The sequence below is a fragment of the Oreochromis aureus genome, linkage group 23 (assembly GCF_013358895.1).
Source record: "Oreochromis aureus strain Israel breed Guangdong linkage group 23, ZZ_aureus, whole genome shotgun sequence".
Taxonomy (NCBI): Eukaryota; Metazoa; Chordata; class Actinopteri; order Cichliformes; family Cichlidae; genus Oreochromis; species Oreochromis aureus.
Genome location: NC_052963.1, coordinates 31,390,793 through 31,405,989, shown reverse-complemented (window position 1 = coordinate 31,405,989; position 15,197 = coordinate 31,390,793). Strand labels below are relative to the sequence as shown.

At 39.2% G+C, this 15,197-nt stretch overlaps 1 protein-coding gene across 1 annotated transcript; it reads right to left on the bottom strand.

Moving 5' to 3' along the window:
• Positions 1–7,475: 7,475 nt before the first annotated feature.
• Positions 7,476–10,061, bottom strand: glulb (glutamate-ammonia ligase (glutamine synthase) b). The gene is made up of 7 exons (XM_031757885.2): positions 9,911–10,061; positions 9,357–9,540; positions 9,083–9,244; positions 8,853–8,999; positions 8,628–8,755; positions 8,342–8,541; positions 7,476–8,259 (listed from the first exon to the last, which is right to left on the bottom strand). The coding sequence occupies exons 2-7, from the start codon at positions 9,520–9,522 to the stop codon at positions 7,941–7,943; spliced, it is 1,122 nt and encodes a 373-aa protein (XP_031613745.1). The 5' UTR covers positions 9,523–9,540; positions 9,911–10,061; the 3' UTR covers positions 7,476–7,940.
• Positions 10,062–15,197: the final 5,136 nt, after the last annotated feature.

The window sequence follows — 15,197 nt, the reverse complement described above, 5'->3', positions numbered from 1 at the left end:
TGGATTTTTTGTTTATTTTTCTCTTTTGAAGAACCACATATTTTCCTCCCTCATGATCTTCCAATAAAATACATAATTTTCTCAATAAATGTGTCATTTGCATGCTGCTAAATATGATTGCTTCTTATGGAGATTAAATACAAGCTTCTGAAAATATGTGTGACTGTAACTCTAATAATAAAAAGCCAAAAAAATCTTACTTTTAAAAGTGGTATAATTAGTTTGAAAACATATGTGCATAAACAGTAGAACAGAGAAGCTGCTAACAGTCAAAATAGCTGAAACAACTTAATTTAAAATTTATATTTTTACATTTCTTTGTGCCTGACGGTGTTGACAAAAACCTTGCACTTCTCCAGCAAAAACATAAATTATTTAAAAAAAATGTTACACCTGGGAGATTGTACCAAAACATGGTGAGACAGACAAAACTTTGTCTAACAATTATATGTAAATATAAGGTCCACGGGCGATCGTGGCTCAGGGGATTGGGAAGGGCACCTGTAACCGGAAGGTCGCTGGTTCGATCCCCGGCCTCTCTGTCCTGGTCGTTGTGTCCTTGGGCAAGACACCGCCTACCGCCTACTGGTGTTGGCCAGAGGGGCCGATGGCGCGATATGGCAGCCTCGCTTCTGTCAGTCTGCCCCAGGGCAGCTGTGGCTACAACTGTAGCTTGCCTCCACCAGTGCGTGAATGAATAATGTCACCCACCTACCTAGTGGGTGTATAGGCACTCCCAGTTGTGGCCCATGTGGAATAAGTGTGAGTTTGCACTGCATACACAACTCCACAGTTCACCCACCTATCCACTATGGGCCTCCACCGGCATGTTTGCTGGTACGTTGTTTATAATAATTAAACACCATGTAGGGAAATGGGACTACTGTGGAGAAGATGAAACCACATAACATGTTTAATTACTCTGTCAGAAATATGAGACTGAGAGTGAGAGACTAAGCCACTGAAATCCAAATCCAAGTCCCAGGGACCATGTTTGACTATCAAGCAAAAGTTCCCTGGTTTGAGCTTTGAAGGAGACATAAATCTCTTGTGGGATGGTATGGGGAAGGGCATGTGGGGTAAAAATCTGCCAAATCAACTATGTCGTAACTCTTCGTAAGTAAGTGAGTGCCTAAAACCACATTTTCGGGCCTTGGTGTGAAATATGGGACACATGTGGATCCCACACAGAGGGACCCAGTTGGGCACCCCACTGTAAAATTATAAACATTTATATATTGTTACTTAGTGTAAATCACAAAAAAAATATCAAAATTTTAAACTGACACATTTTGTAATGCTGGTTATATTGTGAACTATTTCTTTCAGTCTTTTCACAGTCAAGCTGGTAAACATCTAGCAGCTGTTTCTCCAAATGTCTATGCTAAACCAGACAAAATCCCCCATAGCTGTTAATACATATTTTATCAGGTACCAGTCTTGCAGAAACTCTCAAGTCAAGTTAAATGGAGAAAAGTTTCCAATCGCATGTACCATTCAGTGAAACAAGACACTAACTGATTTTTTTCCCCATGTATTCAGCTTATACTTGGGACTGTCACTTTTATGCTTTTCCACGTCTCTTATCAGCAGGTCAGCTGTGGTGGACGTGCAGCAAGAGAGCAAAACTGATTAGTGCACACATACAAAAACACAAAGCATCTCCTTGTCCAACCATAACCATGACTTTTTTGTGCAGAGTTTGGATATATCTTGAACTGAGCCATGTTGTTTCCCGTTATCCAGCTGGAGAATGTACCCTAGTAACTGTCTGGTGGAAGAAGATGCATTGCTTTAAGGTCACATTTAATCCTGGTGGTGAAGCCGGTTCTCTTTGTGCAACTGCTGATTGTTTGTTTAAAATGGCGATGATGTTTGTCACAATTGGTGGTGGTCCAGGCTTCGTCGGTGCTCCTTCTCCCAGGGTTCTCTAACCTCTCTGTCTCACTGTGCTGCTCTGCTTTCACAGCTGCACAACTTTCCAACCATCAGACCAACCACATTGCAACGATTTCCACAACATGTCCCCAAAACTCACCACCACGTGGGAAGCGACCTAGGGGTATGTGGTGGGATAGAGTTGGGGGGGGGGGCAGTCACAACCAGTGTGCTGTCACCAATGACAGAGCTGATAGCTAGGCTTGAAGGGCCTCCATAGAACAGGAGGTTGCATTCATGTGATGAGATTAGACCTAACACGGACAAGCATGGTGCTTCATTTGCTGTCTGGACTACAGATATCTGATTAAACCGAGAACCTCTGGCTGAATTGCAATTTAGATTTTTTTTTAATTTACACTGAATAGTGTAATAGTGTAATCCCAGTTCTTTATATGGAAAGAATTGGGATTACATGGTGTGCTGCCTCTCTCTTGTAATACACCAGATTTTTTAAACAAAAGGTGCAGTCTAGGTTTGTAAACTCTTTGTTTTGTGTACTATACATACTCCTCAACTGCCGCTGTTATGTAATTGCCTGGTATGGAAACCCAGCCCCCACCTCTCTTACACACACCAGATTGCTTGAGCTTACACTGTGGCTGCCATGGAAACAAAGCCGAAGGCGTTATCTTTCTCTTCACGAGACCTTCCATCTGACCAGTTTATCTCAAATATCCTCATGTTGTTGAAGGAAAACTGACAAAATTACGCACCTTTCTACAGACACTCCACCGGGGTTAAATAACCTAAGGAGTGGCTGTGCTTGTAATGCAATAGGACAATTCAATAGGTTGTGAAACAGTATATATGCAGTAGAATAAATATGCACGTACGAGGAAGCTAGAGTATGTGCTGATAGTCTCGATCCGTAAGGCTTGTTTGTGGAAACAGATTTTTTTGTTTTCCCCCCACTATATTTAACTAAAAAAAAACGATGTAAAAAAAGAGAAAATATGCTGTAAGGCGGTAACTTCTCCGGGATCCAAAATGCCTCTCTACAAGTGCTGGAACATTTCCTGAGCTTGGTTGCTGGGCATGATTTAAGGAGGCCAATGCACGTGATTTGAAGTTCTTGTTTGGCAGTAAGCTCTTAACTAAATTGAGTTTGGTGGGTTTTAAAACTCCTGTCACATGCATTACTGTAAGCAAATGCTACTACACGCACTTTGGCTCCACTTTACTTAAAGGCATCTGAGATCACAACACCATATTGAGCTGAATAGAAACTGATATGCACTACAGTTGAATCCATATACGTTAACTGCTTATCCACCCACTGTTGTTTGGGTATCCCAGCTGTCACAGGTAGTTAGGTGGGGCACACCCCAAACAGGGCACAAGTTCATCTCAGGGCTTATACAGAGAGATAAACAACTACTGACATGTAGAGAAAACCTAATCAATCTACCATTTATAGAACTATACAAAAATCTTGTGTCACTCCTCATTCCTTTATGCTTTGCTTGGACAATGGGAAATAGGTGCAGCAATGTATTGAAACATGTGCAATCATACATGGAAATATAGTACATAAGGCAAAAACTGAATTTAAACAATTCTAATAAGCTTGGAAGTCTGAACTATTTCAGGAAAGCTTTCTTGTAATTTCTTTAAGTAGTCTTCTACACCATTTCTCCAGGCTAACTGAAGGACATTCAAAGCTCTTCTTTAGATTTTGGCTGCCTCAAATCCAGGTAGGTTTTCAATGCATTCGCAGTGAGTTTGAGATTACACTGAAAAATAAAGCCATTTCTAATTTCCAGATGGTATTGCATCGTGGATCAGAATTTGATGATATTTTAATGTGTTCATAATTCCATTAGATTTTACAGTAGATAGATTGACTGAAGAGCCAGATGCATCTCTCCAGTCATGTGTCAGGTCTTTGCTAGATTTCTTTTTCCTGTTTCTTAAGGACATAACTTTCAGACACTGTTTGTCTGCTGTAGATAGCTTTTTTTTCACTTGCCACTTCTGTCTTCCGCTTGTCCAGTTTTCTATATTTTTTTAAGGACGCATTGCACACCATACTGAGATATACAAAGTTTTCAGCTGATAGGTATTTATGAAACACATTGTTAGTGCACCATTCTGTTTTATTCTCGTGAAACTGTGTAATCTTTGGCATTTTTTAATAGATTCAGTTAAAGAAATGGGAACAAATCACATGTTTTTGTGACAGGCTGCTGGTAACAAAGTGCCTAAGGATACAGTTTAAACTTAGTTTTTTGCTAATTTGTTTTATGTGTAGATTCACAAATGGTTCATCCCTTGAGTGAGGTTACGTTCCTTTTGTGGTGCTTGAATTATTCATAGGTCATTGGTAAATTGCTTAATAACAGAAAACAAAACAAACCCATTGCTCTTAAAATGGTGCAAGGAGTGGACTCAACATGAGTGAAAAAGCAGCCAATGTCCAGAGAAAAACTTGGAAAAAATTACAAGAAAATCTGACCTCTGGCATGCAAAATGTAAAGAGCCATTATTTTATGGGGAAAACTGTGTCTAAACCACTACTGTTCTGGCCATCTGTTCTGGAACTATAAACAAACATCCTCACTGAATGAAGCAATTAGTTAACGTGTTTAACCTTTTATGCCCCAGGTGTTCACCCCATGAACCTTGGTAGAAGTATGTTTTACAGCAGGTTTAACAGACCAGAGCACTCTTCCAGACCAGCTGTCGGTCATGGTACAATTTTCAGCAAGTAAAGCATGGCATGAAACTAACTTCCCAGGCCACCCATGTTTATGATATGGCCCCTCAAAGCTAAACTAAACTATGTTTCAGTTTAGTTCTGTCCTAATCATGTTGTTGTCTGTATGTTTCATAATAAGTTAGCACCAGGAAAGTTCTGGCCTTGAATCTCCTGGCGTGCTTGGTTTGCGTTTTCTCCCTGTGTATGCAGTCTCCTGCAGTCCAAAGACACACGTGTTAGGTTAAGTGATGATTATAAATTGGCCAGACATGTTTTCAGGGTTGATAATGTGCAAAGAGTTGTGTAAAACTCTTTAAGTGGTCAGCAAAACTAGAAAAGCACTACATAAATGCCAGAACAATCCTTTACACCATGAGTACGCATAAGGTCATTTGTTCCAGTGTTTCTAGGCAGAAGAGGAATACAATGCGTCTCTCAGTAAAGACCCTTATCATTACATTTTCACAATCCATTACTCGTCAAAAGTAATGTATACAACAGATTCATGAGCAAAGGATAAATGGTGGAAACAATTCTAGTTACAAATTTGGCATCCACATGTTCTTTTTTAGCACAATCATGAATGTGTCATGAAATCTCAGCTGAAGTTTTGCAGTTTTGACAACAAAGTGGAGCATGGCAGGCTATAAATTGGCTATTTTAAAATTGTTTAATAAAATTTGAGCACCTCAAGGTTTACTTGTACAGAAGTGACACAAAGGTTGTTTCTATGACTGTGTCCTTTAAAAAAAATGGAGCTATTCTGCTTAAAACTCAACATGGTCTAACTTTCAGATAATGAGGTCAGTAAGTAATATCTTCAGGCTGCTCTAAAGGCTCAGTTTCAGATAGTTTTTTCATACAGAACCAAAGGTTTGTGCAAAGGCGCAATACAGGATAAATAAACATATTTCCCTTCTTTTTTTTTCAATTCGCATTCACTTCACAAGCGCTGTCTCAGGGTGCTTTATATGAGGTGAAGAGAGAACACCAAAGATGAGAAAAGCTGCAACAAGCAAGCACTTGGCCTCAGTGGAGAGGAAAAACTCCCTTTTAACAAAAGGAGATCTCCAACAGAATCAGACTTAGAGAATACTGGGAGTACTGGTTGGAGGTGGGGGGGGACAGGACAAAAACAAACTACAGGAGTGAAAGTACAAAAGTTAATGAAAGAGTAGAAAAGCTGGATATTATTGTTATTATGATTGCTTAAAGTTAAATAAAACATCATACTACAAACCACAATCTGAACAGTTTCTGGGCAGTTGTTCCAACCCAGCACTTTTAGGGGACAACAAGAGTAATTCATCAAAGTACGACACATCAGATGGTAAATACGTCACTCCAGTTCTGTACATTTGGAAAATATCATCCACATGTAAATAAAAAGTATTTACCCTTTCAGACCCTATTGGTCACTAGGAAGGTTGCAGATGTGTTTCACCCCATCTAACTTTCTCTCCAGAGAGGCATTTTCCATGTTAAACACTAAAATATAACACTAGTTTGATGTAAATTCCAGTAATACACTCTCCATAGCTGATATATAAGGATTTCTCACGCTTTTGACTTGATAAACATTTACCATGATTAATTCAAGTCAAACATTTTAATGCATCCAGTAATAATATGTATGTTGTTCATAACTATTTACTTCAGTGCTATGTGGCACATTATCAATTCTTCATATCTGCTTTGAATCTCCTGTCACTGCAACAATAGAGCCTTATGAACAACGAAAGGAGGGAGGACGCTCTCCAAAGTCATGCATGTTTCAAATCTTTGCAAATTGATTTTCATGGGGGAGTAAAATAAACAGACTAGTGGCTGCCCGACAGAAAAATCTAATACACTTCTGCATGCTTTGAGAAAACGATAAGCAGTCATGCAAAGCAGAACTGAAAGTGATTTGTGTAAACCATGAACAAGATGGAAGGAGGATGGCCCGAGGAGCTGTCATGTCTGGACTAAAAGTTTGGCATCAAATCCACACTGAGCATCGAGCACTCTCATTTTGGCAAGAAAACATGTCGGGCATGTGCGTGTAGGGAGTAACTCACCCTCATCAGCTCAAGTTTATTACAAAATGAGAGGCACCATATGTGTGGGTCTACGTTGTGGAGGTTTTAATTGAATTTAAATCCTTAGTACAGTATGCATGTGCCTTTTAATGCAGCAATGGAGATTAGTAATCAGCCTTGCTTATTACTTCAAGTTGTGTAACGGTGACACAACTTAAGCCATTTCTTTTTTACTATAATAGCTAAACAGTATTAGTTAACCTAAAGTTCTACAACAAAGCCAGCCCATGTTGTACCACTTCTCAAAATGAAGCGCCTTCCCTTTTCCATCGAATCGCTGGTCTTCAGGCAGACTTTAGTACAAAGGCTGCCATCCTGTCTTTACTTCCCTGACCTACTTTAAGCCTCTAGCTTATCAAAGCTTGTGATTAAAACAACAGACCAGAAAGACAATCGCACACTATTTTTGGACAGGCCTGTGCTCGAGTGAAATCTACTGTGATGTACTTAGCACAATCAGTGTGTTCAAGCCTTAACATGAAATGATAAACCTACCAAAACCACTCTAAAGGTTCAGCGTCATCATTGTCATTTTAATCTTGTGCTTGAGCTTTTAAATTGAGAAGGGGGGTGTGGCTGTAACTCGTCTAAATTAATCACAGTTTGTTAAACATTACAGTGCATTTTCCCTTAATGACAGTCACATTTCAGGGATTCGTGTCAGCTGACAGTCCAGTGTCATGCGAACTGGTTCCTGTTGAAATACAACTCCAGATAAAATGAAGTGTGTGGGATTAAGCTGCAAACAAGGCATATATAAAAATGTTAGCAGTTTATTAAAGAGCGCAACAATTACAATTTTAAGAAGAGATAAAACAGACATGCATCTTTTTAAAAAACCTACAAAAGTAAACTGGCTTACACAGTAACCTTACCCATCCACAACCACTATTGAGACAGAGGCCAAGATTGCTTAAACATTCAAATGCCTTTGTCCTTTGGAGAAATGTAACAAGAGCTCCAGGAAAATGCTTCTGTTCTTAAATTTCCTTTAGTACAAGTTAAACACATTGTGTTAGTGTGCATCAATACGAATGATCAGCTACTGTGATACCAAGACAAAATGTGGCAGTTGAATGCACAAAGAATGCAGGAATACCTAAATCATTATTTCATGTTTCAAGTAGAAATTTCAAAAAAATAAAGATTGGTTTGTCGAGTCTTGAAACAGACACAGAGCTAAATACAGTACTGCTAATGATACTTTTGTTTTAAACCGTTCACTTGCTGTAATTTGCGGGCTCTTCGCCCTCTTCTTTGAGCAAACATGTGCGCACCAGCGCCTCTGTGACAGCGTAAGGATCGCAGTTAGCGGATGGGCGACGGTCCTCGAAGTAGCCTTTCTTGTCTTGCCCCACGGAGCGAGGAATGCGGATGCTGGCCCCACGGTTGGCCACGCCGGCCGAGAACTCATCAATGCTCGAGGTTTCGTGACGACCAGTGAGACGTCTGGCGTTGTCGAGCCCACCCTTGGGATCGTAGGCCCGGATGTGATACCTGTGTCTTTTTGCCAACCTTTCAATGGATTCCTCGATGACTCTGAAGATGAGTAAAAGTTAGAAACACACCAAAAACCCACATTTTATTTATTAAACTTAACTGACTGTGAATTCATCCTTACTTAAGCCCGTCATCCTCTCTCATCTCCTTTGTGCTGAAGTTGGTATGGCAGCCAGCTCCATTCCAGTTCCCTGGGATAGGCTTGGGGTCAAAGGACACCACAACACCGAAATCTTCACAGACTCTGTGAAGGATGAAGCGAGCAATCCACAGGTGGTCCCCCATGTTGATACCTTCGCAAGGCCCAATCTGGAACTCCCACTAACACACCAAAGAAGGCATTATTAACAGTTACACTAATAATTACCTGTTATTACACACTGCCTTTTGTCATGATGGAAAATTACCTGTGCCGGCATGACTTCAGCATTACTTCCATAGATCTGAACCCCAGCATACAGACAAGCTCTATAGTGCGCCTCCACTATGTCTCGTCCGTATGCCTTATCTGCCCCGACTCCACAGTAATAAGGCCCTGATTAAGTGGAAAGAGACTAAGCATTAGCACTCAGCTGGGATTACTGGTGTATTATAATTCAACAAAACGAGCCAAGTTAGAGGCCGTCATTCACCTTGTGGACCGGGGAAGCCGTTGGAAGGCCAACCAAAGGGATGTCCATCTGTGCCCAGGATAGTGTACTCTTGTTCCATACCGAACCATGGGTGGTTGTTTTCCACCATGTTCATAATCTTCTTACAGGTGTATCGGAGGTTGGTCTCTGTTGGAACAGCGTCAGAAATTAGCTAAAACTTAAGGCGGCTTAAAATCTCATGACGCCCTGGTTTGTAAATTTCCACTCACCCGCTGGTTTGCGGTTGTACTTGAGCACTTCACAGAGCACCAGCTTATTAGGGTCTTTTCTGAATGGGTCCCTGAACATGGCAGCAGGAATTAGGTACATGTCACTGTTGGAACCCTCTGACTGGTAGGTGCTGGAGCCGTCAAAGTTCCACTCAGGGAGATCTGGCAAAAAACAACAACAACAACCCTGTTCAAAAACCTTCTTAAAACATGTCGCCATCCGTGCTTTTTTATTTTCCTGAATGATATTGATCATACTGGAACTACATGTTACCTTCTATTGTCTTGGGTTCAGAATCCAGAGTTCTGGTCTTACATCTCAGTCCCTCTCCAGATCCATCTATCCAAATGTACATGGCTTGTACCTTCTCCCCCTGAGGGAGGCTCATGTACTGCTGTTTAACAGCTTTGTTCAGTTTTGAACTCGCTGAGGTGGCCATTTTCTTGACCCTGAAAACCTACAGAGATAAATGGACGCATGGTGAGCTTCATTTCAGATCAATGTGTCTGAAGGCATGTGTAAAACAGCAGGCAGGATGTCAAAAATATTCACAGAACACAGATAAGTACACCTAAGTGCCTAAATGCTACCGAAATCTCCATCACGACTGATTATACAACAGTCGATCTGTGATCAACCGGCCTGATCGACTATTGCTCTCACACAAACAGCTGTTTACTAGAAGCTCGCGCAAGTGGAAAAATACAACACAAGAGCAAATGGATGTTAGATGAAAGTTAACACTACTATCATTGTTTTTCCTCGCACGCACAAATTCTAAAAGCATTTAAAAAAACGATTCGATTCAATAAAAAAACCCGACTTACCTAATGTTAAGTATAAGAAAATATTAAAAGATGTACAGAGTCTGTGGATGTGTGTTTCCTGTGTAGATTTCTATTGTTGTTCATTCCTGCTGCCCCTCACCGCGTCCCCAGTTGGATTTATAGTCCTACTCGAACCACCTGATTGGTGGAAGGAAAACGTGATCTGCCCGTGACGCAGAGGAGGAGATGTGTGAGCGAGTCTGTTTGCTCTCTGTGGCTGTGGCAGCGGATAACAAAAGGAGAAAAAATCTCGCAGAGAGGCTCTCACTACTTGTTCGTGTTTCTCACATAAGCGCGTGAAGACACTCACGTGGTTAAACAAAACAAACCGGCTTAAATTGTAACACGCAAAGTGGGTAAAACGACAGTTTTCATCCACAATGAGTGCCGGCTGGCCACATTGCGCCCTCCGCCGACTGCTCGGTGTACTGAAAAATGTACTGAAAAGATCAGGCTGTTCCCAAAGGCTCACATGTTTGGGAATCATTTAAAGCAAGGTAACATATAGGGACCATTTACCACACGTGACCTGTAAATCCGATGAAATTCGCATTTGCAAACCCATGAAAAAAGTTTCATGTTATGCATTTTGTCATTTAATGATGTGAAATATCTCACAAGGTTTGGACCCTGTAGTGACGCCCTAGAAAAACTGATTGCGGTGTTGCAAACACTGCTGTTTTAATGGGAGGTTAAAAGATTTAGCAACACTGAGCAATACTGTTGTTTGACATTGTCTTACATGCTGTGCTGCAATACTTTACCACACCTACGTGCTACACATGTAAATATAGTACAGTACTACTGAAACTAATATTGTGGGATTTATATCTACCTGCTTGGGTTTTATATATCTGGACTTAATAAAAATCAGCTGGTCCCTACTAGGTCTTAAAATTAGATAACATGTGTGGAAGAATAAAGCCTACCCTTCCTGGTTCCATCAGAATTAAGAGGATAAGTAAGTATAAGGATAAGTAGTAACAAGAAGTACTTGATGAATTATTATGATATTTTGCCATAATGCACAGCACCATGTTTATAGAAAACCAACAACAGCATTTTAGAACAAAAACCACATATCAACTGTGAAGCATCTGGAGGAGTGATGATTTGGGCTCGTTTTGCAGCCTAGGCTGCTTGCAGTCATCGGTGCCTAGGTCGACCATGAACTTCTTTTTAGACCAAAAGTGTTCTCGAGTCAAAGCTGTATAGTTTTATCAACTTTTTAAACGTTTATTTTCTGTTTTTCTTTTCAGTGAATTTTAATCAGAGCTAGTTCTAGAGACAGTTGCTTGTGTCACTGTTGTTTCACAGTTTTATTCAAACATGTTTAGATTTAGTTTAATAGTTGCCCTGTTAGTTTAACTATTTCTAAAATTTGAAATCAGGTTATGCATTTGTCACAACATTTCTTCCATGTTTTTCCATACATATGAATAATTCTGGCACCAATAAAAGACGTTTGGGGCTGACAACCAATATAAATTGCAAGAATTGTAACAAAACATATTTTAAACATTTTTAAAGTTTGGTTTAGGTTACTAAACCTTAAACACATTTTGTAATATGATGGCCAAAAATAACAGGGAAAATCATAGTCCTGCTAAGTGAGGTAACAGAGTGTCTTCCTTAACTACACGTGAAACAGTCATGGTTACATTGCCTCCAAATTGCCCTTAGAAAGTGAAAACGAAAAAATATTTATTATAATTGGTTTTGTGAGTGAATATAATTTCAGTCATTTTTCATTATTTCAAGCCTAATATGGGACTCATGCAATAAACGGGAAGCTATAGCTCCCATTTTATCAATAAATGAGGTCTTGATACACCGCTCCTTTCTTTATATTTTGCTTCCAAGGAGTCAGACTTTCTTGTCATTTTCAAAATGGTCTTGAGAAATACATCTCCAGGCTTTCTGAAGGTCTTTCAAAGTTTTCCTTGTGAATATTGGCTGCTTTTTCCACTCATTTTCATTCCAGTTCTTCTACCTGACCATTTTCAGATGAAACGTTTTGTATGTTAAGCAGCTTAAGACCTGTACTTGACCTATGAATCATTCAAAGGCATCTACCTCAACAACTAGTTATGTGTCTACATATAACAGTCAGCTTAGCAAAGAACCAATTCTCAAAGGTGCACTTTGCTACAAACGGCCTGTTGCAAAAACACATAATTTCTTCCCCTTATTTTTTGGAGAAGGGTTTTCTGTTGATCACTGCAGCTAGGATTGTCCCACAGATGATACGATTCTGTACTGGAGCATGCACTGTAAAAAAAAAAAAAAAAGTCCTAAAAAAGCAGTAATATTCCGGCAGCTGGGGCGCCAAAATAATACCAGAAAATACCAGAAAATAACTTTCTCATAAAAATACGGTTATTTTCAGTAATGATAATACAGTTTGTTGCCCTAATTTTACATGGGATTTTGCCTTTTTCAAGTGCTTTTAAACATTAAATTAGGAACATTTTAATGTGATTAAACAATGAAATTACCTATAAACAAGGTCAATGAATGCGGCAATATGAATAATAATACTTAAATGTACAGAAATATACAGTTAACAGTTGGTTTAAATAATAATGGATTGCATTTATATAGCACTTTTTGAGACCCTCAAAGCACTTTACAATTCCACTATTCATTCACTCTCATATTCACACACTGGTGGAGGCAAGCTACAGTTGCAGCCACAGCTGCTCTGGGGCAGACTGACAGAAGCGAGGCTGCCATATCGCACCATCGGACCCTCTGGCCATCACCAGTAGGTGGTAGGTGAAGTGTCTTGCTCAAGGACACAACGACCGAGACTGTCCGAGCCGGGGCTCGAACTGGCAACCTTCTGATTACAAGACGAACTGCCAACTCTTGAGCCACGATCGCCCTAAATAACATTATTTGATGTAAAAAAGTTTATAAGAATCATTTTATATATTTTTCCATATAGCATTACATTTGAATTTAACAGTTCAATCTTTCAAATAACGGACAAATATTTGTGAAATTATGATACATTTGTGAATGTATTTTAACAATCTAAATATGCATATGTACAGACAAATATATTTAAAAAACAAGAAAATTATGTATGTATTACATTTACAGTGATTTTACGTTATTTTACATTTGAAATGTAAAATCACAGTCTATTTATGTAAATTTAATCATATTCTAGAAAAACAGTACAAAACTATAAAATACACAGTAAAATACTTTTATATTACTTTTTTTTTTTTTTTTTTTTTTTTTTACAGTGTGGCTAGATTAACCTCATAATGTGCCCTGGAGCAAAATGTCAAATTCATAATTTCCCCAGGCAACCAGGTACCCAAATGAAGAGCTGAAATAAATGCTTAATCAAAATAATAATTAACTGACAGAAATTAATTAGGAACATTTGATAATCTGATAGCGTCTTCTCAGTGGTGAACACATGCTGGTTTCCAAATTTTCTGTTACTCTTACATAGAAAAACAAATCCACTCAAAGTTACAGTGGATCTGTTATGATGGTCATCTCAGACACAAAAGCTCTGGCTCTAAGAGACCCACCCATCTTCTGCTTATGAGGGGCAACCAATCAGAGGAAATAAAGCTGGCAGTGACGGTCGTAGCGGAGGGACTACCCTCAAAGGGACAGGAGCTAAAATGACTTGTTTCAGACCGAGGATGATTTAAAGGGCTGCACCAAGGATTACAAAATAAATAAAAATAATAAAGATTATTTCAAACTGTGAATCATGCAAATCCACATCAGTAGAGTTAAACAGCAAAAACGACTTGTTTTTGAAAGTTGATGAACTGAGAGACCACAATAAGGCCCAGTATAAAATAGATTATTTTGAACTGTGAGTCATGCGAAGTAGAGCACAAGAATATAAAAATGTTGTACATATGAACATAATATGCACCATGTAATATGCGGTTTTTTTCTTTTTTTAGAACTGTATACATTAATCAATCAATTATCAAAGAAAATTCTCCATACTTCAGTGTGACTTTTGCTGCACAACAAGTAACTTTTGTTTGTTTTGTTTTGTTTTGTTCTATTATGTTGGTTTTGTCTTGTTTAATTTTGGTGTCAGTGTAAAGTTTGAAATTCAATAAACACACAGTTACAATAAAAACAAAAACAAAAAACAAAACAAACAAACAAAAAAAACAATTACAGTGTGAACAGCTAACTTGAATACACGTCACCAGTAAGACACATCTAGACCTGTCACTGTGCATAACAACAGGGATCGGGAAGACACGTTATATGACGTTTCAGATATGTTTTTAAATGTTTACCTGTCAGAAACAAAAGGCCTTATCTGTTGTTAAAAGTCATCTAGGCAGAGCAGGTCTGAGGTTTGAGCTCACATGCTCAGAGCAGTGTGTCGTGTTGAAATCTGAGTTGTCTTAGATAAAACTGAGGACAGAAGTCAGTCGAGCCAAAGAAACTACAAAATAGAAACAATTCTTTCTGTGACAGTGGAAACACAACAGAAAAACTTCAAAGACCATCAAAAATATCGTGGTTTAAACTGCTTTCTGTAAAAGTTTTAGGTCATTTCAAGAGGTTTCAGTGTCTGTTTTTAGAATTTGTTTACTAAAATTGTAAAATAATAATTAAAAAAACAAACAAGAATCAGTGTAAACTTTAAAGCAGACATATTATTATTAGGGCCCGAGCACTAAAAGTGCGAAGGCCCTATTGTATCTGCTCCGTTTATTATTACGGCAAATGAATCGGCCTTTTGAGGGCCTAAACATGCCCAAAAACTCATGAAATTTTGCACACGCGTCAGGTCTGGTGAAAATTTAGGAATTTTAATGTCCTCAGAAATGTCAAGGGAAAATTGGCTCAGTAGCGCCACCTAGAAAAATGAAAAACACGAGCCCCCGGTGTGGGTATGACCTACATGCATGAAACTCGGAACGCATATCTAACATTAGGAGACGCACAAAAAAGTCTGTTATTGCAATGTCCTAAACCCAACAGGAAGTCCGCCATTTGGATGTGAATATGACATTTTGGCTCTAATTTTGCCATTTCCATGCCTCGAACTTTTTCGAACTCCTCCTTGGGATTTGGTCGTATAAGCTTCATCTTTGGTCAGTGTCAACTACACACGAGGACCATGTTAAATTGCGGAGCTTTTGAGTTTTCACAATACGGTGAGGCCGTGGCGCCATGGCGAATTTCGATGACTCGCCATGAAAATATTATTGCCTCTCATTCTGTCATACATGGTCCGATCTGGACCAAAGAGGACACATACGATAAGGCTCCAGCCCTG

Coding starts and splice junctions, on each gene's coding strand:
- glulb (XM_031757885.2), bottom strand. CDS start 9,522: ATGGCCACCTCAGCGAGTTCAAAACTGAACAAAGCTGTTAAACAGCAG. Junction 9,000..9,082: donor GTACAACCGCAAACCAGCGG/GTGAGTGGAAAT, acceptor CTGTTCCAACAG/AGACCAACCTCCGATACACC. Junction 8,542..8,627: donor CTGAAGTCATGCCGGCACAG/GTAATTTTCCAT, acceptor TTGGTGTGTTAG/TGGGAGTTCCAGATTGGGCC.